At 39.9% G+C, this 24,624-nt stretch overlaps 1 protein-coding gene across 1 annotated transcript in view; it reads right to left on the bottom strand.

Annotated features, from left to right (window-relative positions):
* Positions 1 to 19,415, bottom strand: part of LOC129454956 (fibrocystin-L) — a 120,679-nt gene extending 101,264 nt beyond the window's left edge. Inside the window, exons 1-12 of the mRNA XM_073858428.1 lie at positions 19,301 to 19,415; positions 18,953 to 19,030; positions 18,661 to 18,805; positions 17,928 to 18,033; positions 17,754 to 17,811; positions 17,573 to 17,666; positions 17,401 to 17,454; positions 17,249 to 17,322; positions 17,125 to 17,167; positions 16,957 to 17,027; positions 16,742 to 16,852; positions 16,416 to 16,505 (exon numbers count right to left, since the gene is read on the bottom strand). Coding sequence (XP_073714529.1) covers positions 16,416 to 16,505; positions 16,742 to 16,852; positions 16,957 to 17,027; positions 17,125 to 17,167; positions 17,249 to 17,322; positions 17,401 to 17,454; positions 17,573 to 17,666; positions 17,754 to 17,811; positions 17,928 to 18,033; positions 18,661 to 18,805; positions 18,953 to 19,030; positions 19,301 to 19,367 — 991 coding nt within the window. The 5' untranslated portion in view covers positions 19,368 to 19,415. The remainder of the gene's footprint in view (positions 1 to 16,415; positions 16,506 to 16,741; positions 16,853 to 16,956; positions 17,028 to 17,124; positions 17,168 to 17,248; positions 17,323 to 17,400; positions 17,455 to 17,572; positions 17,667 to 17,753; positions 17,812 to 17,927; positions 18,034 to 18,660; positions 18,806 to 18,952; positions 19,031 to 19,300) is intronic.
* Positions 19,416 to 24,624: the final 5,209 nt, after the last annotated feature.

Raw genomic sequence — 24,624 nt, 5'->3', positions numbered from 1 at the left:
TAACTGTTTGTCTCCTTTAATCACAGCTCTGGACTGATGCTGATGACGAGCTGTCCCTTTTGGGTGAGCCGTGGTTCGATTAGCGAGTAATTCCACGGAGAATTAATTTCCCCCTTCCCCGTACTCCCGTGACGCGGTGCTCACGGAAGTGGCCTATGTGTCCTGCCCCGTGTCGGGGTCCCCCTGCCTTCACCCTGCGCTGAGATTGCCAGGGAACTTCTACGTGCTCAAGTGACCAGCCTGGGAGATTTTTTAGTGACTTTTGTGACTGTGGTGACTGTTATCAGTTTGTGCATTAATAAAATTACTCTGCTCTGGAATCTTCTGTCTCCGTTCCTTACAGAACGGACCCGCCAAACATGGATTCCGCGGAGGCTGATTCAGTCAGATCGGCATTGGCACAACAAGGCTCATGGTTGGGCCAACACACTGCTCAGTTAACTACCACCAATCGGGTGGTTGATGATCTCACCGCCCAGGTCGCGGATTTGACTGTTCGCTTGGACCGTATGCAATGGGAACATTCAGCATCTTCACTCGAAAGAGAACCTCATGTCACTGATCCGCCACCCTACAATGGAGATCCCTTTCTATCTCAGTGTTCTCTCATCTTCGCTCTGCAGCCCGGTCGGTATGTTTCAGAACGTACTAAAGTGGCATATGTTATTACCCATCTAGTTGGCAAGGCTCAAGACTGGGCTACAGCCGTTTGGGACTCTCATGACCCGTGGTATCACTCGTTTACGGAGTTTAAGGAGGAGATGGAGAGACTGTTTGATCGATCTGCACGTGGTGATGCTGCAGCTGCCCGTTTGACTCGTTTTTCCCAGTCTGGTCTATCTGTCACGAATTATGCTATTCAGTTCAAGACTCTTGCTGCCACCTGTCAGTGGAATAAGGAAGGGCTTCAGGCGCGATTTTTTGACGGCTTGATTGATGGCACCCAGGACGAAATCGCTACACACGAGCTGCCCGAGTCACTAGAAGCAATCATCGATCTAGCTCTCCATATAGAAGCTCGCCGATATCTACGAGCCCAGCGTCGATCACTACGACAACCTAGAGCAGTCTTTTCTGCAGAGATGTCCAGATCTTCACTTAAGACCCCATCTTCTGACTCTGAACCCATGGTACTTGGAAGGTTTCGGATATCCACCCACGAGAAGGAACAGCGGTTTCGCAACGCAACGTTAAAAAACCCCACCCATCATTGAAGTCGGGAGCTATGATGGGCGCTTCTTTACCTAGATTCTCCCCAACCCCCTGTACTACCATGCCAGTTACGATATCCTTCGCCGGGCGGGATAACTCTTCGGTTGCTCTGCTGGACACAGGGGCTGAAGGAAACTTCATTGACCAAGAAGTGGCTCGTTCCTGGGGTCTTTCCATTGTTCCTCTCAAGAATCCTCTGAGGGTCTTCTTTCTGCGTGGCCAGCAGATGGCACAGATTACTCACTGCACCACACCTGTAAGTCTTAGTAACTCTGGAAATCATCGTGAGAGTATTGTGCTGTACTTACTTCAGGACACTTTGTCTCCCATTGTTTTAGGGCATGGGTGGTTTGTACAGCATAATCCTCACGTTGATTGGCAGAGAAATGTTATTTTGTCTTGGTCTCAGTCATGTTTCTTGTTTCTGCTGTTGTGTCTTCTCCTCCGCAGGTTTCGGCAGCCGATTTGACCGGAGTCCCGGCGGAATATGCCGACCTCAGCCAGGTCTTCAGTAAAGCCCGGGCCACCTCCCTGCCTCCTCATCGGTCATATGATTGTGCTATCGATCTCCTCCCAGGCACGATGCCTCCCAAAGGTAGACTTTATTCATTATCAGGTCCAGAGAGGGAGGCTATGGACAAATATATTAATGATGCCCTTCGTGCTGGTCTCATCCGACCCTCCACCTTGCCCGCAGGGGCGGGGTTTTTCTTTGTTAAGAAGAAGGACGGCTCTCTGCATCCCTGTATTGATTACAGAGGATTAAATGATGTTACTGTTAAGAATCTGTACCCTCTACCTTTAATGTCATCTGCTTTTGAGCTGTTACAGCGAGCCCAGGTCTTTACCAAGCTTGATTTGCGCAATGCTTATCATCTGGTACGCATAAGAGAGGGGGATGAATGGAAGATGGCCTTTAACACCCCTACTGGACACTTTGAGTACTGCGTTTTGCCTTTCGGTCTTTGCAATGCTCCGTCCGTCTTCCAGGCTCTGGTCAATGACGTGTTGAGAGACATGATTGATAAGTTTGTCTTTGTGTATTTAGATGATATTCTCATCTTTTCTCCCTCTATGCAGGAACACACTCAACACGTTCGCAGAGTCCTTAGGCGTCTGTTAGAGAACCAGCTGTATGTTAAGGCAGAGAAGTGCGAGTTCCACCAGAAGTCAGTTTCGTTCCTGGGTTTCGTCATAGCAGCTGGTGAGATACGTCCTGATCCCGCCAAGGTCAAGGCAGTCGCTGAATGGCCCGTCCCCACATCCCGTAAGGAGCTATTAAGGTTTCTGGGTTTCGCCAACTTTTATCGGCGATTCATCCGTAATATGGTGGAGAAATTTTGAGTGTTTTATCTTACAGATTAGTATTATGTTTTATATGGTATGCTTTTAATGTGTTTCATGGTTAAGGTCTACATGAATTAAGTTTTAAGTCTCTCTGTTGCTTGAACATGAATGTGTAGGTCCACAGCTGGGCCTGGAGGAGATAAGGGGGTCCATGGTAAGGATAGCAAATACTTGTATGATGTGTTAGAGAACAAAGACACTGAGTTTTACCACCCATGGAAGGATTTATGTACCAGCTTGGAATGTTATAGAGATAAAGCCACAGCATCACCTAGTTGTCTTGAGTTATGAGAAGGAGCTAAGGGGCCTGTAGGTTTTGAGTGCTGGTCATTGGGACAGTACAGAGTGAAAGAAAGGCAGGGCTACTGGAACAATATTGGACCCAATATATAATATACTGAAATACTCAGAACTGGGTCATTGTCATTATCATTTTACCAGGTGTACACCCTATGACCAGTATTGTGTTACAAGCTGTCTGACACAATTCTTTAATAAAATACTTTGAAGAGAATTTTACATCTCAACCGTCTCTGATTCTCCTGAAAAAATCCACGACATTATTGGCGCTGCGAGCAGGGTTACAAGAGAGAACATTGGACAACCGAGTGGGATCGTTCAGAGGCCGTTCACGGTCGGGGGGAGATGTTCTCCATCCTGAGTCGCTTGTCTCTTTTTTGTGGGTGTTAAACTGCTAAGGCTGGCCAGCCGCTTGCTTCTTAAATTAAGGTAAGCAAAGCGTTATAGCATTTTTTCACCTACATTGATGAGATTTTGGACTCTGTTTGGAAAACACAGACAGCCCGGCGTTTTCATTTGAATTCCTGAATTCTCTCTGTAACTCATAAACTAACTAGTATTGCGATTAATGAGAAGGGACTTGTGGATGATATTACAAGATAAATTATCTCTAATAGGGAAACCTGGTCTTCCGAGTAGGTGTACTCTTATCTGAGGGTCAAGAGGACCCAGCTGTGAAACAGTTGATGGAAATTAATATTAACATAGCCAAGAGGGCGTTGACTGTTAATAGCCAAGAGGGCATTTAATTATACTAAATTTTGCTGATTTTATGGACTCAAACTAAAACTAAAATTTTGAAACTAAATTTTGTAAAGCCAGTGGGCTGATTTTAATAGATTATCTGAGATGAGTACGGATATATCTTTTTAAAGGAAAGAAAACCAGTGGGTTTGATTGTTAGTTGTTTTCTGATGTAACTGGTTAAGTTACGAAACAAAAGTGAGATAAGAGAGAGATTATTGTTGAGGGAGAACCAGTGGGTTGCTTAAATGAGTATTTGAGAGTAATTTATCGATGAACTTTGATACTATAAATTGCTCTATGAAACAAATATGAAGAGTTTGCATAGTTTGGGAACCAAGGTGCTTAGAATGTGCAGACGAGGGTGAGCGAGAGAGTCTGGAGTGCGGGAAAAACCAGTGGGTTGCTTGAGTGAGTGTTTATGAGTGCCTCTATCGATGAACTGTGATACTATAGAGAGCTCACTGATATGGACACTGTGTTTAAGGGTGCTTTATCGATGAACTGTGATACTATAAAGTATTCTTTGAGTTGAACACAGTGTTTAAGGGTAATTTATCGATGAACTATGATACTATAAATTGCTCTATCAAATAAACTCGGGAGAGACAAGGGAAAAGCTTCTGTCCAACTTAAAGTTAAGAAAGTGTTTATTAATTGTTGCATGGTAAGGACTTACCATAAGTGAATAGTTTTAAAAAACGTCCCTAAAAAGCATTTCTGCATCTTATTCAACTCATATGAAAATTTTAATTTTGAAAGTTAGGGGTAAGAGTTATCCTGTGTGATAAATATTGTCCGTGATGGAATGGCAGTTGTTACTGAAAACATTGAATTTTGGTGGAACCTGAAATCTTTATCTAATATTGAAAAGTTATTATTGAGTGTATTTGATTTAACAAAAGAAAAGTTAATAGAAGGAAGGTTAATAATTAAAACAGAAGAATTTGAGATCAATACAGTTACGTCTGCATTTAAAATAGCACAATTAATCAGAGGGATCTTTTGTGTTAGTTTTAGTTGGCCTGAGATAAGAAAGTTTTTCCAGTTGTAAGATTTATGTGTCAAAGACAATTGTGGGATATAAAGAACTGAGCATTGTAAGTGCTAAGTTTAAATTTGAATCAAATCTTAAAAGTGGTTGTGTGACAGATAAAGTGATTGGTGAAAAGGAGATCATTTACATACTTGTGGGACCCTTTGTGATTTATTACAGTCGCCTGACTGGAACATTTTATAGTGCAGAAAAGTGCATTGATTTATTGTTAAATAAATAAAGTAAGCAACCATTCAGTGTAACATGGAAGCAGCAACAAAAGAATTAGAGCGTGCTATCACTGTGGCCCCGGTGGAATGGTGTAACTTACAAGACAAAGGCTTTGATGGTAAAGCATTGGCTAAGTGGTGTAATGATCTAAAATGGTATACCAGAAGTAACAAATATAAGAAAGGAGAGCAGCCTCCCTTTCCCTGGCCAGAACAGGGAACGTGGAATAAAGAAAAAATGAAGAGTATGAAAATTTGGATGACTAATTACATAGCTAATCAGGAGTTGAAAGCAAAGAAGGATGGAAAGAAAGAAAAGAGGAAAGCTTTGTTAGATGGAATGGAATTGTGGGAAAAAGCTAGAGGTTACTGGAGTAAGGAAGCTGAAAGAGTGATGGCTGATAGAGAAGAGGTCAGAGCTCAAGAGCTGGCAAAGCACAACGAAAGAATAGAAAAGAAAAGATTGCTAGAACAGCCATTAGACACTGCAAACCAATTACCTGTGGTAACTACAACAGTTAAGCCACCGCCCTATGCACCACCCACTACCCCGGCCTCCCTCAATCCATGCCCTCCCTCTACCACGCACACAATCACCCCTCCCTTCACCACTCTCTCTGAAAGTAACCCTCCCTTCACTGCTCTCACTCCAGCCCCAACCACCCCTGTTGCTTCACCAAATGCTAGTACACTGTATCCAGTTATTAAAGGAACTATGCAGCTTAAAGGGGAATTAGAAGTTGAGGGAAATTTGGAACTGTATGATGAGATAAAGGAAAGGAAGAATCAATCAGTGAACAAAGTCAGGCAGCAGGAGGAGCTAGTCAGTATACCAGGACTCAGCTAGAACATCTGGATCGACTAATTGAACAGAGAGCAAAGGAAATAACAGAATTAACTAAAGATGTGAAGTATTTGGGTTTAGCAGGGCTATCGCAGGACAGAGAGCTGGGTAAAAGATTACAAGAGGAAGAAAGGATGATTTTGGAACAAGAAAGGCAGGATAGAGAGAGAGCAAAAGAAAGGGTGCTTAAACAACAAAAGGTTAGGGCAGTGCATGCTATGGAACAGAGAAAGCGAGAAACTGACGATTGGCTAAATATGAAAATGACACAAGAGTACCCAGCCTCTAAAGGTGGTATAGATATGACAAAAATGTCAGGACCTGATGGATTAAGAACTTACAGAGCTAAGATGTTGGTAGAGGAGAGAAACAGAGATTTGGAGTATAGGGACACATTAGCTTTAGAATTTGACCCAATAGAGGACAGATCTCCATTATTGAAAAGTACCCCTAGAGATGGAATGAATGAGCAAGGTGTGAGTGTATTTCCGTTGCGTATTAAAGGAAAAACAGCTGTGTATGTTCCATGGGCTCATAGGGATTTAGAGACTATAATAAATGTGTTGCCAAGTTTAAGAGACGGTGCTGGTCCCTGGATTGCTGCGTTAGAGAAAGAGACGCAAGGTACAAGATTGGCGGTGGGTGACATAAAAGCATTACTGGCAAAAATTACTAGTTTAAGAGAAATGGAGGATGTGTTGTGGTTAGCAGGTATGGGACAGAGTGTGGTTTCATTTGATTTTGACGGCCAGGCTATTGACTGTTACAGAGGCAGACTTTGGGGTGCCTTGAGAACTGAGTTTCCTGTCAAGTTTGACAGCACCAAACTGACCCCCGCTGCACTGGGTCAGGAGGACTGTGCACTGTGGATTGCTAAAAACATGCAAATTTGGAGAGGGCTGGGGCTGAGAAAAGATCCTACTGACCCAAGAGACGTTGAAACCAGACTTTTCAGAAAGGAACTGCTGGACGCACTGCCAGTGTCTGTGCAAAACAAACTGAGTGACACCCCAGGGCTAGATGCAATGCCACACAGCCAGTGGGTGGAGATCCTGAAACACCATGCTTCCAAACACCAGAAACACGAAAGAGACTTAGAGCAACAAGCTAAAGAGACTGAACGAAAGCTGGCTCAAGTTAGTCTGGAGGAAAAGAAAAGAAACAACGATATCAGTAAGGACCCCAGGGGAACCTATGTAGTGGGATGGGCAGGGTCATATGAGTCAGCGAGCCACTCTCAGGGCGAAATAGTGGCAACACACCCTCCTAACAAGTATGAACAGGTAGCTGATCTGCAAAAACAAGCTGCGGATCAAACCCAAAATCGGAACCCATGGCAGCATCACCATGGCGCAGCCCCGTCTCAGCCAGTAGTTGTGAATGTGATGGCACCTAATGAACAGAGTAGAGGATTTAGTGTTCGAAAATGGTCAAGAGGTAGAGGAAGGGGATATTTTCAGAACAGGACATCCGCTGATATGGGTCCATATTTCGGGCAAAACAATGTTCGCTGGGGATGTGGGGAGAATACTCATGCTAGGCGTGACTGTCCAACAAACCCATGGAAGCAATAGGAGTGTTCGGAGGGTCCCATTAACCAACAGGTAGCATTATCCGAAAATGATTGGGAAGAATCTAAATTAACATGCATAATTAATTGAGTGAAAATTGAATGTTTAATTGACACAATAGGATTCTCTGGAAAACCTATGGAAATGTGTCTGTCAGAACCAATTATGCTTCAAATAGAAGGAAAAACTGTTGTAAATCAATTTCTGATGGCACCTCAGGTTCCATTAATTGGAAGGGACATTTTGTGTAAATTAGATGCTACAATCAAAACCGCACCACAGGGATTAACATTGCAGTGTCTAACCAAAATAACTAAACAGGAACTAACCCCTTTAATTAGACCAGAAGTATGTTGGATAGGTAGCTAGGCAGGTATCTAATTCCATTAGAAATGACTGAGACAGGTATACATTAGAAGCAAATCATTTTACAGGATAGCAACACAAGGGAGTATGCTTGCAATATGTAGATGATATTTTGATAGCACACAACAACAGAGAGGATTTTAAGAAATTAACAGAACAAATTTTGAGCAGATATACAGATAAAAGTATCAAAATAAAAGCTGATATTGACTAAAGCCAGTGTAAAATACCTAAAAAGAGTAGTCTCTGAAGAGCAAAAACAAATTTGTGAAAAACACCACAGAACCATGCTTGACTATCCATAGCAAAACACAGTGAAGCGGATGATGGCATTTTTGGGAGCCACGGGGTTTTGTAGTTCATACCTGAGTTAATACCAGAATAGGCCAGTAGGGTAAAGTAATTTAGGGAATTTAAATGTGAGGACATGGGAAAAAAATCAGACAGATGTTGCTATATTGCCTAGTAAAGGCATACCACACGTTTGTATAATAGAAGGCATTAAAGAGATGAAACTGAGAGCAGACTTGGTTTAAGAAGAGATCACACAACTATTTGAGGCAATACAAAAACCAGCTAAAGTAAATGTAATTAAGTGTGCAGCACACAAAAGGAAATTCATTCATTGACAAAGGTAATGAAAAAGCAGATGAGGAAGCAAAATTAGGTGTGGCAAAACCTGAGTTAGCTGAAAATTATGGCTATGGTTGTGACAGGATCAGGTAAAAAGAATGACAGTGAACAGGTGAGCATTTCCGCAGAGGTAACTGTAGATGAAATCAGAGACATGCAAAATAAAGTGTAACAAATTTAAAAGATGAAGTGGCAAAGCAGAGGTGTTGTAAATGTAAAAGGTTTGTGGAGATCAGAGCAACAACAATTAGTAATACCATCTAGAATGGAGAAAATGGTAATGATGAATGCGCATGGTAGTGAACATTGCGCGAGGGGGGAGATGGTAGATAAGATTTATGAGACAACAGGGTTTCTGGTTTATCAATATGCAAAACTAAATTAGCGAATTTTTGTCAGAATGTGACATTTATAGAAATGTGAAACCAGCAGTACACCCAATGTGTCTGTTTCCAAGTGTGGAAGGACCATTTGTGCATCTAGTGATGGATTTTGTAGATATGATCCACCCAATTAAGGAGAAAATGTTTTACATTTTTGAGATGGACAGAAGCTTATCCAGCGTGAACGCAGAGTGCGCAAGCAGTGGCTGGAGCACTTAAGAGGGAAGTGGTCGTAAGATTTGCGCTTCCCAAGGTATTACAGTCAGATAATGGACCAGGATTTCAGGCCAACCTGTTGAGAAATGCACTTGCTAGGGTAGGAATAACCCAAAAATTTGGATCAGTGTATCATCCACAGTCTCAAGGGGTGGTTGAGAGGTGTAACGATTTACTTAAATCAAAAATAGGCAAAATCTGTGCACAGAATTAACTAAATTGGGGTCAGGCCTTACCAATAGCGGTCATGGCCATAAGATCTAGTACTAACAGGGAAACGCGTTTATCCCCTCATGAAATGGTAACTGGGAGACCAATGTTTAAAGCTAACCAAAATTTTATGAATTTGGAGAATGAGGAGGATCTAAAAAAAAATAATTGAATATTAATGAATATAATATATGAATATATTAATGAATATTAATGAATATATTGCTGAACTAATGAGAAACCATAAAGCTATTTTACAGATTAAAAGGCACCTGGTGACGAGACTGCAACACCTTTTCCTGTAGAAACCGGGGTGTACATTAAAGTTTACAAGCGTAAGTGGGATGAACCCAGACGAGAAGGACCATATGAGGTAACAGAAGCTAGCCCAACAGCTGTTAAGATAGTGATGTGATGAACCATAGAAACTGGATTTGGAGATCACAATGAATTGGTAATGTATGATTAAAGTATATAAGGATATGGAGGATGAAGATTGCATGAATGTTGTTTATTTGTTTCTAATAATGAAAATGTTTTTCCCACCAAGTACAGGCTTATAAGAGTAATTATACATGTTTTAAGAGAACCTTTGGAAATGAAGATGTTAAACATTTTACAGATGGGTGGTGCCAAAGAGAAATTGGTGTTACAAATGACAAACAGGAATACAAGGCAAACTGGTTTATAGTTCAGACCACAGAAAGGGCAGACGTATGGTGGATGTGTGTTGACATGAAATTAAGGCCAAATTTGAGAGTAAATTGGAAAGGGAACCTGTACCCTTGTACAATTAATAATGCCATTTCAAATGTTTTCATTACCTGATTTTGGGAGCGTATATGATAAAATAAGTGTTAAGAGTATTAACAGACAGAAAAGAAATCTGCCTGGTGGATCTTATGATAATAGAGTGTATAGATGCCATATGGGTTCCAAGGGGGGTGCCAGATGAATAGAAAGCGAGAAATCAAATTGTTGCAAGTTTTGAGTGAATAATTTTCTGGTGGTAAACCCTCAATAAAAATGTGGATTGGATTAATTAATTGTATTACGTTAAGGGGATAACTGCATAATTGGGACTAACGTAACTGATGGCACAACAAAACAGGCTGGCATTAGATATTAAAAAATTATAGATGATGGATGCTGAAAATTTATTTTTGATAATACTGCCCCTGATGGGAGCATTACCAGGGCATTAGAAGGTTTGACCGCCTTGTCAAATGAATTGGCTGAGAACTCTGGGATAGATGATCCATTTACAAAAATGATTGAAAATGGTTTGGGAAGTGGAGTACACTGATAACTTCTATACTGATGTCAGCTGCTGTAGCTGTTGCTATACTTGAATTGTGTGATTGTTGTTGCATACCATGTATTAGGGGTTTGATTGAGAAAACTATTGATAAAGGAATGGGTAAGATAATGTACCAACGGGTACAAATTAATGAGGACGACGAGGGAGATAATTTTGAGGACAACATCCATGTGTGATGGGGAACCAACGAGGCTCTAGTACCCTCCTCCCTCACACGGCCCTCTACGCGTGCAAAGCGCATGGGTTGAAGACCGTCGAAAGATGGAAGATGCACTACATGTATACATATAGAATTCATGTTTCTTAGAAAGACTCTGTGTGGACCGCCCACCAGAGCAAAACACTCTCATGTGAGAATCATTATGTAACTGGTCATGTTAAACTGGACATAGGGTGTCACCTATACTAATTCATTTATTTTTTTTTATTAACACTTATATTTTTTGCATTTGTTATCCTTTATTAACAAGGTATTATTTTTTGCATTTATTATTTTTATTACAAGTTATAATCTTTTATTAGTAATGCAAGTTGCAAACCTGAAGTGTGTGTAAAAAAGGGAAATGGATGGTTTTAAGCATCACTGTCCATGGTGTGATGACACAGAAACAAGCCTGGTAAGTGACTGATGTTCCGGGAATCTCATGGGGGTGGAGGTAAAACATCCACCTAGCACGGCTTACCAGAAAGTGAAAAGAATTCTTTGAAAAGAGAAACTGCTTGCTTTTGATCTAAAATTAAATTTTATGTTATTTTTTACATGTTGTTAATCATTACTCTTTTTACATGTTGTTAAATATCATTTAAAGGGTAACCAGTGTAACATGACTGTTGAGACTAGAAAAGTGACCGAGGGTCTGGCCTTAATTGTCAGGGGTATTTTATTCTTTTATATGTTTTCTTTCTTTAAAGTACCTAGCCCGGCTTCTCTGGTATCATCAGTCGTATTTGCAGGGTGGTTATCGAAAACGTTTAGTTTCCGAAGGGGGGGATATATGGTGGAGAAATTTTGAGTGTTTTATCTTACAGATTAGTATTATGTTTTATATGGTATGCTTTTAATGTGTTTCATGGTTAAGGTCTACATGAATTAAGTTTTAAGTCTCTCTGTTGCTTGAACATGAATGTGTAGGTCCACAGCTGGGCCTGGAGGAGATAAGGGGGTCCATGGTAAGGATAGCAAATACTTGTATGATGTGTTAGAGAACAAAGACACTGAGTTTTACCACCCATGGAAGGATTTATGTACCAGCTTGGAATGTTATAGAGATAAAGCCACAGCATCACCAAGTTGTCATGAGTTATGAGAAGGAGCTAAGGGGCCTGAAGGTTTTGAGTGCTGGGCATTGGGACAGTACAGAGTGAAAGAAAGGCAGGACCAATATTGGACCACTATATAATATACTGAAAAACTCAGAACGGGGTCATTGTCATTATCATTTTACCAGGTGTACACCCTATGACCAGTGTTGTGTTACAAGCTGTCTGACACAATTCTTTAATAAAATACTTTGAAGAGAATTTTACATCTCAATCGTCTCTGATTCTCCTGAAAAAATCCACAACAGTAACTATAGCCAGGTTGCTGAGCCACTTACGGTGCTAACCTCAACCTCAGGTTTGCTTGGAATAAAGCAGCCCAGGAGGCCTTTGATAATTTAAAGCTCCGGTTTATCTCTGCTCCTGTTCTCTCTATTCCAGATCCCGTTGGCCAATTTATTGTTGAGGTTGATGCTTCTGATGTCGGGGTCGGCGCTGTCTTGTCTCAGAGGTCCTCTAAGGATGGTAAGGTGCATCCATGCGCCTATTTCTCACATAAACTTAACCCGGCGGAACGAAATTACGACATAGGTAATCGGGAACTGCTGGCGGTCAAGTTGGCTTTGGAGGAATGGCGTCACTGGTTGGAGGGGACCATAGAGCCTTTCCTGGTCTGGACAAATCATAAGAATTTAGAATATATCCGTTCGGCCAGGAGATTAACATCTCGCCAGGCCCGTTGGGCACTCTTCTTTGACTGCTTTAACTTTACCCTCTCGTATCGGCCTGGTTCCAAGAATATTAAACCTGAAGCACTATCTCATATGTTCGAGGGTCCCCAACCCACCAGAGACGAAACCATCCTCCCAGAGGGGAGGGTGGTGGGTTCACTGCGTTGGGGAATTGAACAGAGAGTGGAGCAGGCTGGTCGAGAGGGTGAAGTGCCAGTTGAGTGTCCGGCGGGGCGGTTGTGGGTTCCGGACGCACTACGCTCTGAGGTCATCTGGTGGGGTCATGAATCCAAGTTGGTTTGCCATCCAGGAATTCGGAGAATGTTGGCTGCCGTCCGCCAACGTTTCTGGTGGCCCTCTATGGGTCCTGATGTCAGACAGTTTGTGTTAGCCTGTCAAGTTTGTGCCCGCAGTAAGACGTCTAATCAAGTTCCTTTTGGTCGTCTTATGCCTCTTCCTGTCCCTTCTCGTCCCTGGTCCCATATTGCCATTGATTTTGTTCACAACTTACCAAGTTCTGAAGGTAACACTGTAGTGTTAACAGTAGTAGACCGTTTTTCCAAAGCGGCTCATTTCATTCCTTTACCCAAACTCCCTTCTGCTAAAGAAACTGCTAGTGCCATGATCAAACACGTCTTTCGCTTACATGGTCTGCCTACTGACGTGGTTTCTGATAGGTGTCCCCAGTTTATCTCTCATTTATGACAGGAGTTCTGTAGACAGATCGGTTGTACTGCCAGCTTGTCTTCAGGCTATCATCCTCAAACTAATGGGCAATGCGAACGGGCTAATCAGGATCTAGGTAGAGCGCTCCGCTGTCTGACATCTCAGTATCCGAGTTCCTGGTGCCAACAGTTACCCTGGGTAGAGTATGTGTCACAGGTCGGAGCGGACCCGAGCTGGCTAAAGGGTCACGCCCCTTCCTAGTTTCCACCTCGAGGAGGTCCCAAAGCCACCCCAATGACCAGACAGACAGAGTATACTAAATTTAAAATACAATCTTTATTAAATATTTAAAAGGTAAGGGAAAAGGGAAAGGGCAAATTAAAACAACTCTCTCTTCTTGCCCCCAGGACTGGACTTCGTGTGGAGCGGGGAGTAGCGGTAAGTTATTCACAGACTGGAATTTTTCGTTCCTCTTCAGGGTCGTGCTGAAAGCAGAGGTAAGTTATACACCACAGAGGTAAGTTATTCACAAACTGGGACTTTTCGTTCCTCTTCAGGGTCATGCTGAAAGCAGAGGTCAGTTATACACCACAGCGGTAAGTTATTCACATCTGGGACTTTTCGTTCCTCTTCAAGGTCGTGCTGAAAACAGAGGTAAGTTATTCATAAGGGTTATCTCACCCAACGCTTCTCCGGGCAGTGGACTTTCAGGGCGACAGCTGTGCACAGTGTACCTGGGGCCCTTGGGCGTCGTGGGGACGTCTGGTCGGGGCGCATGGAGCCGGATGCTTCCCTAGCTCCCCCCTCCTGTACGGTTCCAGGGGTACTGAACCGGGGCGAACTCTTGAAGAGGCTCCGCACGCAGATGATTAGTATATGTAGCTGTACACAACAATGACCCTTGGTCCAAACAGTAAACACCAATCGCTTACTCACACTGATACACAGGTAAGTTTCACCACTGCCCTCTATCAGGATTGGCGAGGGCTATCACTGGCACACATGAGATCCTACTTTTAGTTGCCTTCCCTTGCGTGGTTCTGGCCTCAACATGCTAGTATCTCCCCACAGTTTTGCTGGACTGGGAACGGCTTCTGTCCTACGACCACAGCACCACACTGCAAGCTTTAGTGTAAACACACAAAATGAAAACCAAGACTCACCACAGCATTACGCACACACTTCACGCGAAATAGGGACTTGGCCAGCTCGACCCAGGTCTCTCGTGTGGTTCGTTGGGCGTTGTTCTCAGCACAAAAGGGAAAAGCTCTTGGGTATCGTCGTCGGATCTCCCAAATACTCCAAATACACTTCTCTCAGCTCACCCATGCTTCTCTCACCAGTGGGGCCAAACTCTGAATCGTCAAACTCACAACGTAGGTTAGGTAAATAGACCCACTTTAACAATACTCCGTACGATGCATTCAAGTTACTCACATGCACTGGGGCCCGTTTCACAGGGCGTGTTTTCCTACTTGTACTCCAACGTTATTCCCCGGCTCGCCCACGCTTCCCTCCACCTTGGGGCCGTAGCTGTGTAACACACTCACAACACACGTCAGGTAACTCTACCTTCTTAATACTTTGTGCGATATTCCAAACTGTTACTCACACTGCGTTGCTAACACGTTGCCGGTCTTCCCTTCTGATTTCAGCTCGTCCGGCGTCAGCAGCCTTTGTAGGCGTCAGCTCTGGTGAGAGATCTTCAGAACATCCTCACAATTCAATACATCCGTAAGTCAACATTGATTTCCTCATATACTCAGCCCAGTCATGTAGATCATCGGTATTCCTCTCACCCAGTCACCCCCAACCTCTGTTCCTCCTATCTGGACCATAATCAAGCTTCCGTTTCTTTCCCCAATGGATCGGTTTCGACCACACACACGGGTCTGCACAGCAGCGAACAAAGCACACAAAAAGCACTTTTCAGTGTGGTGCTCCTTTAACTTCCACAGCTCCTTCCTTTTCGCCTCTTTCGGCTGCCGCACTCTTTCCTTTCGCTTTAAGCGATCCGCGGATCAACGGCGCCCTCCGGCTCCTCCAAGGACGGAGCGTGTGGTTTGGTCCGCCCTAGGCGTAAGGGAGCTCACCCCCGAAAAGCTACTTTCTGCTTTGTGTTTCTCTAGACCTATTTATGTGTCTAGTCTTCACTCCCTCCTCCAATCATGGGTTGCCACATTGATTCGCCACACCTGTTGCTCGTTTACTCATTATTTAGGTTGTCAGGGAGACCAGGAAGTAAAAAGGTGTTTTAAAAATCGGGTCCGAGCGGAAACCATCTTCAGGCGGAACCTTCTTCCGCCACTTTTGGTTCCGCCCTACAATAGTCATCCGGTGACATCTGCGCACAACTCCCTTCCGACGGCTTCACTTGATATGTCCCCGTTTGAGGCGTCCATGGGGTTCCAGCCTCGATTATTCCCGTCTCAAGAGCCCGATGCGGCGGTTCCGTCTGCGTTAGCCTTCATCCAACGTTGCAAACGCACCTGGAGAAGAGCTAGAAATTTGCTTCTCAAAGCCTCCAGACGAACCAAGGCCGCGGCTGACTGTCACCGCCGACCGGCCCCTCGATTTATTTGTGGGCAGAGAGTATGGCTATCTTCCAAGGATTTGCCTCTCCGGGAGCCCTCTCGTAAGCTGGCACCCCATTTCCTTGGGCCATTCACTATGGTTAAGGTCATTAACCCGGAGACAGTTAAGCTCAGATTGCCACCAACTCTCGGTCGGGTCCATCTGGTTTTCCATGTGTCTAAACTTAAAACGGTATTTTTCTCTCCCCTTAATAGGTTAACCAATAGGCTTCAATCGCGGAGTAAACAGGAGTTTCCCCCATAGCGTCAGCAAACTGACGCAATGCGAAGTGAACCGTATTGAAAGGTGTGTTCTTGATATCGAGCATTCAGCGAATGCAGACTTGCACGTACCTAACCTGCTTTAAGTCCCATAACTAAATATGAATAGCCTAAAATATGCATCTTTGAAGAAACAGCAAGAAAATGCATTAAATTCAAAATATTACTGTTTATGTGTAACAAAATTTAGTCGTGTTCGATGGTCAAAATATTACATATATTTATTTTGGGTACTATAAAGCAATTTTTATTTAGCATATTGATGAGTTTGACTGCTATTGTATATTTGTGTTTTGTCTATTTTTATTTTGACTCAGTGATCATCTCTATTAAATATTGTTTTCTTGAGATGTGACACAAAAGATATCGGTCATGATCTAAATAGCATGATATTAGAAGTGAGATTTTTTTACACGTAAATTGCAGCATGAGGGAATAGATTAGAAAGAATGTGATGGCTCCATTTAGATATCAGGGTTCAGTTTCTCACCTGGAAACACTGTCATGTTTTTCCTTTCATAACCAGGAGTCAAGCAGACTATCTTTTCATCTGATATGCTTTGAATCTGGCATGTTTCACCTGAAGATAACAAATCATTAAAAAGCTTTGGATAAGACAATAGACAATAAATTGGTATATATTGGTAGATTTTTTTAATTGATAGTAAAATTTTAGTTTGTACCAAACATTAAATCACATTATTAAAATTTTTATCTCAAACTTTTATCTCTTACAGTTTACATTAGATTTTGAATCCCAGTTTTTCATTGTCTACTTTTTAGATACATTAACCACTGACATGACATCAGGTTTACCCCCTACTAAAACCACAGCTGGCAGGTCAGTCTCATCAAAGTAGCGTCCCTGAATGGTCAATGATGTGCCGCCCAACACACTGCCCTCAGATGGAGAAACGCCTGTCACCTCTACAAGAGGCATTTACAAAACAACAAGCCAAGATTTTCAAATAAATCTTGTTTTTTAGGGAATAACATTGTTTTCATTAATAAGAATAAATGTTATTCTGTACCTGCGTATGTCTGGAACATGGCAAGCTTGTTTAACGCTGAGACGCTAAAAAGCCCAAAGTCTGGCAGACTCCTGGAAAAAACAATATGTGTCATGACTTTCAACAGCATTGATGATATGCTTAAATGTCAGTGTAAATTTGGTGTAAAGTAACATCAACACCTCTGACCTCCCAAATACACTATCCAGAATGTAACTGAGATTATGATGACCTGTAGACAACAATATAAACAATATTTTTTTATGCAATTTATTTTTACTTTAATATACTGTTTTAATACTAAATTCCTCACCAACATAAGTTCCTGTCATTTTGCAACTCATGTATCCCAATCTGCTATGCTCAGAGTCCAATTTCAGGCCATACCTGGAAAAATAAAGCAATTTATGCAGTTTACATTGACCTTTAGCAATTACAATGTTGCATTGCATCACATATGCTTACTTTTCATTTGAATCAGGTTTCAGTAGTTCACAAGGCATTCCACCCATGTATGCCCTGTTTAAAGAAAACACATAAAAAAATAATCAGATAAAACTATATTATCGTGACTGTAAAGATAAAACAAATATTTGAATAACATATCATTTTAGTTCATTGTGTATTAGATCCTGACCTCAAGAATCTCACATTCCCTCCATTTAAACTTGTGTCTGTACTGCTTCCGTACACATCTGTGACAATTTCTCCTCGCATTGTCACAACAGTTCCTATTCATTGACATTTATAAAAAGTTTTCAACTACAATGGTCCAGTAAAGCATAAAGGCATTATTAACAAATAAACGATGATCTTACCTGGGAGACCTGACAGTGGGCTAAGACTTTCAATGGTGGGTGTGTAGAATGATCTACTCTGTAAAAGCACAGCTTTTGTAGTAAATGTGTTTTGTAGTATATTTATATATTTTGAGAGAATAAGTGCATGTTGTGGTAAACAGTTTAAAATGAAGTTTAAAACTTTTCACTCACATAGAATGTGCAGCTATACCACCACCAGTAATAAGACATTTGATCTATAGCAATGGGCACACCATCCACACTGACCCGCACTTCATAGTTATCTTCTGGCATAGCTCTTTAAAAAACAATGCAAGGGCTTTTTTGAAAAACATGCTGTAGTTGACATTATAAAAAGTGAAAGTGACAGGCTTGTCAAGGATGCAACCACAGTCACAACCCGCCGGTCGTGAGGGTTACAAGCCTAACTCTTTAACAACTAGGATACAATTGCCTCATTATGCATTAAAAGGAGGGCATGTAGTTCTGCTCTTGTATTAAACATGTCCTATAATAAAATGGAATAAAGGATTAACAACGGTACTTGAATGCTATAATGCTTGAATATAGTAATTTAATAGCAATAGTAAATTAAGAATTTAAAAACAGTAATATTAGATTTACAAACATAGTATATACATGCAATGCAATGACAAAATATTAAGTATGTTTTCTATTGTTTAGTCATTTAAAAATGTTCACTGAGCACTCCTAAATTAAGAATCTTGAAGTGCGTACACAAAGCAGATGTTGGAAAAGTGTATTTTTCTTGCTATTGTTTGGAGAGATAATAAAAAACTGCATCGTACCAGTGGGGAGCCGATTTACATTACCCATACATTTCTCATTCATATAACAGTTTTTAAAAATTCACATAGCTTGTGCATTCTAAACGTGAAAAAATATCAAGTAGGTAATTGCTTGCCTTGTATAGCACATGATCTGTTTAGAGTCACTGGAGTCTCTTTCGACATCACAGGGAAAAGATCTCGTCTGAGACACCAAAGTCACACTGTTGCCAACGTTTGGGTCATCTGCATTTAAACTGAACTGACTGGCTTGAGCAAAACCTGAGGACAATTAACCAAAAACTTTTTAAACATCACTTAACATTATAGCCTTTTACATTCCACTCATTAATGCAAAATCCATTTCAGTTTGTAACAAATGCGAATTGTTGTTTACTTTCGTTGAATTGAGAAAATAGTTTTTTATACCTTCCCCCTTTATGGTCAGTCTTGTTCCTCCATTAACACTTCCAGCATCGTTGATTAACCTGCTGATCCCCTGTGCTCCTGTGACATTAGATTTGTTTAGTTACAGAAACTTTCCATTTAAATATATTTAATGTCTGTCTTGTTTCTAGACTGACAACTTTGTGATATCAGTAAATATAGCATCCTAGACAGCAGATGACTTTGAGCCAGATCTGCACTAAATCTGGGCCAAAGTCTGCAGTTCCGGAATGGATCCGGTGTGGATCTGGTCCAGAGTCATCTGCTGTCTGAGATACATTTTAAAGAGTAAGTGGCATTTGAATAAAAAATCCAGAAGAAAGCGAATACCTGCAGAGTTCCACAGTGATATACAAATGGCAAGCAGCAGATACACCTGCTGCCGCATGCGAGCCATCTTCTCCAAGACTCACAGCACTTGCACCTCAAAGCAATGCCAACTGCACTTCTGCACCAAAAATAAAGACCTTATAATATTTAGTGTAAATTAGATTTCTTTTAGAAATCTTAGTTTAAAAAGGAATTTTAGGAAAAAGGAATTCTCAGTAATGAACTATGATTAGGCCTATAATGTAGCACAACTTTGTAATATTAATGAAATGTAAAAACCCTACATACAGTATTTCCTATTAAAAAAATAAACATTTTCATTTGACATGGCCTATAAAAGGAGAATAATGTCCCCAGTGGCCCTTGCGCTCATTGCCTCTTTAAGGGCTGCAGTGGCCACATCCACATTTACGCACTTGGCAAGTTCAGTATATCTTCAGCCTTCTTAGTGGCTTCATTAAGGGTGCCAAGATCGCTTTATTAAGGGTGTGTTCACAGTTGGCAATGTTGGTTCAATGAAAACAATTACACAACAAGCATTTGTTATTTCACAGCCCAATGCAATAATAACATCTCTTTTATGAATTATTAAAGCATTAAGAATTATTACTTTAACAATTCATTTTAGTTTTATATTTTACAAAAAGAAACACACAGTTAAACATCAGTTACATAGATATGCCTTCTTGGCATCATGCAGTGTAGTGTGTGTGTGTGTGTGTGTGTGTGTGTGTGTGTGTGTGTGTGTGTGTGTGTGTGTGTGTGTGTGTGTGTGTGTTTGCGTGCGTGCGTGCGTGCGTGCGTGCGTGCGTGTGTGTGTGCATGCATATTAATAAAATTAATTTTAACAATTACTGTTTTAATCACACCCTTGTTTGCATTAGAAAATAGCACATTGACCTGAAAGAGATCCATGCTCTTTGCATTATACTGTAGCATTGTTGTCAGATGCATATGTAATCATAACTATACTATAATGACCAGAGGTGTCAAGTAACGAAGTACAAATACTTCGTTACCTTACTTAAGTAGATATTTTCGGTATCTATACTTTACTTGAGTAATTATTTTTCAGACGACTTTTTACTTCTACTCCTTACATTTTCACGCAATTATCTGTACTTTCTACTCCTTACATTTTAAAAATCGCCTCGTTACATCTATTAATTTCGGCTTGTCATCGTTAAAAAAACTATCTTGATAAATTGCATCATCCAGATGAATGCGATTGTGGTTGGATGAGAAGTATAAACATACACCATTCCGACTCCCTATTGGTTTGTACACAATCCCCGCCCCCCAGCTGACTGCAGATGATCAAAAGTTTGTTCGATAGCGCTGCACAGAGAAACATAAAAGAACCGCCAGACCGATTAGAAAGCATGCAGAGTGTCTCCCCTCGCGATGCTTTGATATCATCCGCCATCTGTTTGTACAGTAACAGAACGCGGCATTCTGTCTTCAAATGTAAATAAAAAATACGAAATAAAACTCGCGCATCACTTTCAGGTCAGTTCACATTCACAAGCCTGTGTAAATGTATAGCTGGCTGCTGACACCAACTCATCTGTGTGATTTAAATAGTGTAACAATACCAATTTATATCATGTAACTTCAGTTGTTCAACTTAAATGACATTGTGCTGCGTTGCGTTTTGAAGCATGGCAAAGATATCTATGCTAAAGACATTGTTGTTTTCTATATGCTAATAACTGCCGTAAATGTTATTAGCATTAACAAAACGTACTTAGCTGAATGCTTGAGTGTTAAATCAATGAAACACATAACCATACATACCAACTTTTGCTTTTGTTAATAGACATCAGCTGTTTCCTTAAACCTGACTTTTAATTTACTTACAATAAAGACATTTAGTAATTCTCCAAAATTGCTTGGATTTATACTGACTAAAGTAAAGTATACAAAAGTCCATTAGCTACACAAGTACAGATGCAGAAATATAGGCTATAATATATAATTGCATATTTGTAGTTTGTGTTGCTGTCAAAATACAATTATAAATGATAACAATAGCATATTTGTATTCTCACACATACTATAGTTTTGTGTGATTTTGTTGTTTTTTAACTAAAGAGGGCACCACTGTAAAAGTTTGGCCACCAGCGGCACTGCTCTGAAGTTTGACTTTTTGCACCATTACAATATTTATAGGCAACTAGTCATATCTTCCTCTCTATGGAACACATGTTAATGCTCAGTAGTACACATATATATGGTTCTTTAATGCAGTTGTTATCAAACATTTTTTGCGGCCTCCCTTGTGTACAGTGGATTGACATAAACATTCTAAAACTTCTGAATTTGAATTCAACAAAACATATTAAATTATACAATTTATTGCTTTTGTTTAGTAGCCTTATTTTTCTGAGGTTTAATTACACAGAATTTATAATAAAGTAATGTATTTCATAAAATATTATAAAACTGGGGCCCCTGGCACCATCTGGCGACATCCAGTTTGAGAACCACTCCTTTAATGTATTTGTTTGCATTGTATTGAAATGCGTTCATTTTTAATGGGCATATACCGTATGTGGTTGAAACAGATAGCCTAGTGCAGGGGTAGGCAACATGGAGTGCCGATGTCCTGCAGTGTTTAGCTCCAGAGGTCTAATCAAGCAGACCTGAACAAACTAATAAAGGTTAAAGTACCTGAAACTACAGGTAACAAAGGTTTTATAAGGGTTGGAGCTAATCTGCAGGACATCGACACTCCAGGACTGACGTTGCCTACCCCTGGCCCTAGTGCATCCCAAATTTTTTAAAATTAACATTTTAATAACACTATAGTTATTATGGCCTTTAGAAACATTTTTTTAGAGGAGATAGGGTAGTGCCCAAAAGGCCCCTGTGGTGTGGCTTAGGCTTTTTTCTCTAATGACATTTTTTTCCTTACATTACTTTTACTTTTATACTTTAAGTAGTTTTGAAACCAGTACTTTTTCACTTTTACTTGAGTAAAAAGCTTGAGTTGATACTTCAACTTCTACAAAAGTCTTTTTAAACCCTAGTATCTATACTTCTACTTGAGTAATGAATATGAATACTTTTGACACCACTGATAATGACATTATAATAATTCAGGCTGCATCATGGAAGTATAAGACTAAGTAATTCATATTTATAAATCAGTGTATAATTGATTATGAGCATGCACATTGAAAAAGCAAATGCATCACTAATAAGTAATAATATAAATAATATAAATGCAACTATAACTGTTCTTATAATAGGGTATAGATGTTGTGTCTTCGTATTTATTACCTATAAAGGGAACTGCAATTCATTATTAGCATGGCTTCATAGAAATTGTTACCAAATGTTTTTCCCCTTGGTGTACTGATATGATTTAGCCAGATTGGATAGGTGAAGGATACTTTGTTCATTGCACGCGCACCATATTCAGTTATGGTTAAGAGCCACCCGAGCCTTGCACACCAAACAAGTGGATAGAGGATAAAAACAGGATGTGATGTCTCAAGATGCAATCCTAAAAATCACAACTAACTAAAAATCATCACTCTCTCCTTGCAGCAGATTTGTTTGTGCATACAATTATGAGCTTTTAATGAGTTTCAAGCTGGTAAAAAAAAATTGTACAAGCAATAGAGTTTAAGACCAGCACACAGCATCGTTTCAGATTAGTTCTGTCATAAAATATACAGATATACAAAATATACAGACAGTTTGTGACCCATTTTAAAGAAATTATCTTATTAAAAGAGAATAAATCGTGCTAAGTTAAATTAGCTTTTATAAATCAAATGTATATTGTTTTTAAAAATGTGCATTTATCAATATTCAGAGACACATACCTGTTTAGCTCTCTTGAGATTATACAAACTAACCCTACTAACACAACTTCCTCTATTTATAGTACCTGCCCTCAAGGTGGAATAATAAGACAGCATTTTCACTTTGTGTGTCATGCAATCAAGAAAGTGGAGTTATTACAGTTATTAAGAAATAATATATTTTTGTTGACAATTGATTAAAAACATCTGTTTTATATGATTCAATTTGCCATATGGTTGATTATTTGTCGAGTTGTTATGTTAACTATCTAAGCAGATCAATATATTAATAATATAACAATAATAATTGTATTGACAAGGCAAATTTATTTGTATAGCACATTTCATACACGGGTCATTCAAAGTGCTTTACATGGAAATGAGAAAAATATATATAAGAGAAAACATATATAAGAAACACAACAATAAATTGTATTGAAAAAAGAACTAAAAATGGTTCTACTGTGGCATTATATGGTGACCTTTATTTTTAATGTGTAAAGGTGCTTAGGGCTGTTTGATGTCTCTAATTAAAAGTGGTTTAAATGTTTACTTTCACTTTCACAATGAAGGCACACCTATAGAATAAAGAAAAATTGGGAAGGGTGAAGGCTTGGAGATTATAATTGGCATAATTGCCTATAAAAAAATAGATGTAAACAAGTCAGACAAGCCTGACAACACTGGTTGTTGTGTCTTATGTTTATTTAATTAAATTTGTTTCTTTCTTGCCAGGCTCTTATTATTAAAATAATTAGTATTGTAAAATACTTTTTTATTTGAAAATGTTTAAAAGTCTCCCAAACAATTGTCATTTGAAATCAATTGTAATAGATGCAAACTGATATGGGAGTTAAATAAGATCCTTCTAAATACAAAGTAAATCAAATTTTAAAAGTTTAAAGCATTTGCACACATACAGTAAACTTACACTCACCATTTTAACCCTTGTGCATTGTCCAAATGTACTACCTTTCGTGTTGTTAGTGGATGAAAACATCCACTAAATTAAACGGCAAAAAAATCAGATGAATATTTTTTCCAATTTTTTTTTACATAAATCTGATCAAAACTACCAAATCTTCACAAAAATTCCATGATTTTAACTCTTTAATTGCAAAGTTTATAAGTGGTGTCACTGATTTGGGGAAAACACACACACAAAATGACAGATTTTCAATATAAAAAAATGATTTTAACCTGGATTTTTTTTACCTTTTTCACAGTCTTGGGCATGTCAAAGATTGGTAAAAACATTGGCTTTGAAGCATTTTTAGTTTTTGTGTAGCATCAGTTTTTTTTCTCCCTCATTTATTGTTAGTGGCTGTTTTTGCCCCATCGACTTCCATTATAACCACATTTTTTTGATTGCAGAGCTATGACACATTCTTATCATGCATTTTTTAATGTTGGTGTTTTTTCCTTTTGCTAAGATGTCAAATTTGTTATTTTTACTGTTGATCACCATGTGGCACTATTAACATGAACAACACGAAAGGGTAGTAAATT

Source organism: Misgurnus anguillicaudatus, chromosome 20 (assembly GCF_027580225.2).
Source record: "Misgurnus anguillicaudatus chromosome 20, ASM2758022v2, whole genome shotgun sequence".
NCBI classification, from domain to species: domain Eukaryota; kingdom Metazoa; phylum Chordata; class Actinopteri; order Cypriniformes; family Cobitidae; genus Misgurnus; species Misgurnus anguillicaudatus.
The sequence above is the reverse complement of the archived record's forward strand: the minus strand, read 5'-3'. Positions and strand labels throughout refer to the sequence as shown.